Source organism: Rhinopithecus bieti, unplaced genomic scaffold (genome assembly GCF_001698545.2).
Source record: "Rhinopithecus bieti isolate Rb0 unplaced genomic scaffold, ASM169854v2 scaffold_10264, whole genome shotgun sequence".
Lineage (NCBI taxonomy): Eukaryota > Metazoa > Chordata > Mammalia > Primates > Cercopithecidae > Rhinopithecus > Rhinopithecus bieti.
This window is the reverse complement of record NW_016806418.1, coordinates 520373-524781: the sequence shown is the minus strand read 5'-3', so window position 1 is coordinate 524781 and position 4409 is coordinate 520373. Positions and strand designations below refer to the sequence as shown.

The window sequence follows — 4409 nt, the reverse complement described above, 5'->3', positions numbered from 1 at the left end:
ACACAAAAAAAAAAAAAAAAAAAAAAAAAAAAAAAAATTAGCCGGGCATGGTGGTGCATGCCTATAATCCCAGCTACTCGGGAGGTGGAGACAGAATTGCCTGAACCTGGGAGGAAGAGGTTGCAGTGAGCTGAGATTGCACCACTGAACTCCAGCTTGGGAGACAGAGTGAGACTGTCTCCAAAAAAAAAAAAAAAAAAGTTAAGGTTAAAACCGTGATTCACCCACAAGCCGTTTTCTAGAGTTAGAGCTGCAGACACTAATCCAGAAGGCCAACTCTCAGATGTGGACTTGCTGTCTGGGGCAGCACCCGGACATGGGGCTGGGCATTCAAGGTCAAAGACATGCAGCCGCAGCCAGAGGCAGCCAGGACAGGACATATTTATCCATCTCTGGATCAGCCCCCAAGCCAGATCTGTGGCGTTCAAGGTCACTGATTGGGTTTCACATATGGGGATCTGGTTCATGCATGTGGAGAGGATGTGAACATACAGGGCCTTGTATACCCACTGCGCACGTGCATGTACACACACACACACACACACACACGCACAGAATGGCATTATGCTTAAGGACATAATTAGAGACATTCAAGGTCACAGGACCAGGACCCTCTCCACTGGTCAATGGGGTTGTGTTTCCTCGAGGTTGAAGCCATGCACACCCCCACCCACACAGGGGCAGGATTTGCACAGCCAGACCAAATGCCCACACTCTGCCCATCACAGTCAGGAACTGGGCCAAAGGCCCCCGTGAGACCAGGGGAATGCGGATGTGGTAGACAAAGGGCTTAACAAAGGAAGGGTGAGGTTGCCCTCCGAAGGGCGGAGGGCATGGACTGAACAGCTGGGCACCGAGGCTGCACCTGACCAGTCCAAGCCAGAGGAAGGTGGAGGCCCCAGCTGGGCGCAGCAGGCAGGCAGGAGACAGGTAGGCGAGTGCACAGAGACAGCCAGAGGGGAGGCTGGAGGGTGGGGGTCTGAGGGGCCCTCAGGAGTGAGGGTCATTTGTGGCAGAACGTTAATGAAAGTCTATCCCTCTCAATTTCTCCAGAGGAGAGGCATCAGGTTACAATTAATTTCTTGGTGTGTGGCAGCTGAGTTCAGTCTGGAGTTTGCCTGCCACCCAGGGTGACCTTGATGTGGCTGTCCCTCTCTGAGCCAGAGCCCCTTCCCTTGTCCAGTGAGGTCGGTGGTGCCCACCACATATAGACATTGTGTGGAAGCTCTAAGCACCATGCCTGGCTTGCACACCTGAAGGGGCACTACCTGGGCCAGGCTTGGGCTCCTCTCTCACACACAATCACATTTAATCCCCTCAAAGACCCTGTGAGAGACAGGGAGTGGCAAGTGTGGGACTCAAGCTGGAGTCTGTCTATGCTCTTGGCCTCTTAGCGCTTGTGTATTGCTTACTATGTATATTACCTCTGTTATGCTATTGAGACCTCACAGTTATTGTCTCAAGCGGTGCTGTCTGATAGAGAAGACACTCAAAGCCCAGAGAGGTGAAGCAGTTCCCTCAAGGACACAGAGCAAGGAAGCCGCTGCCCCAGGACTCAGCTTAGGTTTGTGTAACCCCAGGACCGTGTTCCTTGTTATGGGCAGCGAGAGGCCCCAGGCAGCATAGCGACTCCAGAGCAGCAGCACCAGCGCCTGACGGTAAGGGCTTAGGGACATTGGTGCAGGTGGAGGTGGAGGGTGAAGGGAGGATCTTTAGTGGTCTCTGGGTGAGGTAGGGGCTGGCAGATCACGGGCCCAGACATGCATGGGAAGGGGGTACCTGCTCCCACAGACCTGGCCCCCTCCTGGGGCCACCTCACCTGAGGATGCCAGCAGGAAGGAGAGAGTGAGGAGAAGCCACATTGTGGAGGAGGGACCAGGGTTCGGCTGCAGTCTGGGGAGGGAGGGAGAGAATCCAGGTGAGGCAGGACCCTTCTGCCTCCACCAGGATCCCTCCAGACACAGACTTATCCCACCCACTGTTAATAAATTTCTTCTGACCACCAGTAACCCCTCCTGCCAACCCCACTCTGCGCTTCCTTCTTGGTCCCCCATCTCTGGAAGGTTTACTCTTCCTCTAGGCACTGGGACAGACCCCATCCCCCCTCCTCCACCTGTCAGCCCCCAGCACCATGCTACCAGCCCCTGGATCTCTCTCCATCACCAAGGACACCTATTCCAACCTCTTTTTTTTTTTGAGACGGAGTCTCACTCTGTCGCCCAGGTTGGAGTGCAGTGGCACGATGTCGGCTCACTGCAAGCTCCGCCTCCCAGGTTCATGCCATTCTCCTGCCTCGGCCTCCCGAGTAGCTGGGACTACAGGTGCCCAACACCACTCCTGGCTAATTTTTTGTATTTATTTTATTTATTTATTTATTTATTTATTTATTTATTTATTTATTTATTAGTAGAGACGGGGTTTCACCATGTTAGCCAGGATGATCTCAATCTGCTGACCTCGTGATCCACCCACCAAAGTGCTGGGATTACAGGTGTGAGCCACATGCCTGGCCTATCCCAACCTCTTATCTGGCCTTTTGGGTCCCCATCCAGTCCAGTCCCCTCCACCAGCCTGCCCTCCACCAGCCTGCCCTCCACCCATGACCCCAAACATCTTTCCACATCTGGAGCTGATTGTGCCCCTCCCCTCCCCTGCTCACCACCCTCCGTGGATCCTCAGCACCACCAGGATAAAGTCCAGCCCTTCAGCCTCAATTTCTTTTTTTTTTCTCTCTCTCTCTCTTTTTCTTCTTCTTCTTTTTTTTTTTTTCTTTTTTTTCTTTTTTTCTGAGATGGAGTCAGGCTCTGTCGCCCAGGTTGGAGTGGAGTGACATGATCTCTGCTCACTGCAACCTCTGTTTCCTGGGTTCAAGCAGTTCTCCTGCCTCAGCCTCCCAAGTAGCTGGGATTATAGGCATGTGCCACCATGCTCAGCTAATTTTTGTAATTTTAGTGGAGACGAAGTTTCATCATGTTGGCCAGGCTGGTCTTGAACTCCTGACCTCAAGTGATCCACCCGCCTCAGCCTCCCAAAGTGCTGGGATTACAGGCGTGAGTTGCCTGGCCCCAGCCTCACTCTCAAGGACAAAAGTGGCTTCTTCCCTTCCAGCCCCTCTGCCCGGGTCTCCCATGACCTTGTCCTAGACGCAGCCAGTGCTGCCATTTTTCCTCCTGCCATTTCATGCTCAGGCTGTTCCTCCCACCACATATCCAATGCTATTCCCTTCCAGCCCTGCTTCCTCCTTGAGGCCTTTTCTGACCTCCCCTGAAACTCAGTGGTGTCTGCCTCCCCCTCTAGACTGGCAGCTCCTGAGGAGCTGGTCTGACTCCACTCTGGGTCTCCAGTACTGCAGGGCCCTGCCCACGAGAGGCCTCAAGAAGCTTTGGGAGTGAATTAAAGTCCTTCTTCCCCATCTCTTCCAAATTCATCTTTGTCCTCTGAGACTCTGCCCCCACCTCTTCTGGGAGGCCCCAACACCAAACAGATGTCTCCCCTGAATCCCACAGCACCCATTCTGCCTCCATTACAGCACAGATGCCCCATACTTGCTGAGGTCTGGCCTGTTCTTCTCCCCATCTGGGGGCCTTGAAGATGGGGCTCAGGTCAGATTCTTTCTGTGTCCTCAGCACTGCCCCGCCTGGGGCCTGGTACACAGGAGGCCTCCTGGAGGTTGTGCTGAACTGACTTGAACCCGTGATCACTCCTGACCATGTTCTTGGCTCTGGTACAAGCGCTTCAGGGACGTCCTCCTGATCCACTCCATCCCCCTCCCTCCCCACCACTGCAGCTCCTTCTGGCCATTCCAGGACATTTTCTTGGTTCAGGTTCAATTTGGGGAGTTGGTAAAGGACACGTGGATCTACCCATGCCCTTGACACTCAGTTCTCCCAGGGTGGCTGACGTTTCCCCTTGAGACCAGGGCACAGTGAATCTCCCCTTTGCCCCTCCCTCCAGTCTTGTCTCAAAGCTCTCACCTCCTCCAGGTCCTCCAGCAGCATCTAGGGTAGCTTGGGTGCCAGAAGAAAGGGAGCAGGCACCAGGATACCTGAATTTATAAGCTCTCAGTCCCAGCTGGGTCTGGGGGTGTGGTGGTGTAGGGTGGGGTGGGAGGTGGCTGAGAGTCAGGTTTACAGGCAGAGACGCCTTGGTGGCTGGTGGGGTGGGAGACTTGGCCTAATGAGCATTTATTAGGTTGAAGCTGTTGTCTGAGTCTACAAGGAGGAATTCTCCACCAGGGGCAGTTCCTCCAGGGGGAGGGGACAGGAGGACAAAAACAGAAATTAGGAGGAGATCAAAAGACAGGGTCTGGAATTTGGGATCTGGAGTGTGGAAACTGGATCCTAGAGTCACTGTTCTTGGGCTTGGGGCAGAGTTCTGGATCCCGGGTTCTGGATCCAGATCTTTGGTTC

General features: G+C 53.9%; 1 protein-coding gene across 2 annotated transcripts in view; it reads right to left on the bottom strand.

Moving 5' to 3' along the window:
• The window catches only part of KLK15 (kallikrein related peptidase 15), an 8800-nt gene extending 4794 nt beyond the window's left edge, over window positions 1-4006 (bottom strand). For both annotated transcript variants that reach the window (XM_017876478.1, XM_017876479.1), the window contains exons 1-2: window positions 3975-4006; window positions 1820-1893 (exon numbers count right to left, since the gene is read on the bottom strand). In XM_017876478.1, the coding sequence (XP_017731967.1) occupies window positions 1820-1862 (43 nt within the window). In that variant the 5' untranslated portion in view covers window positions 1863-1893; window positions 3975-4006. The remainder of the gene's footprint in view (window positions 1-1819; window positions 1894-3974) is intronic.
• Window positions 4007-4409: the final 403 nt, after the last annotated feature.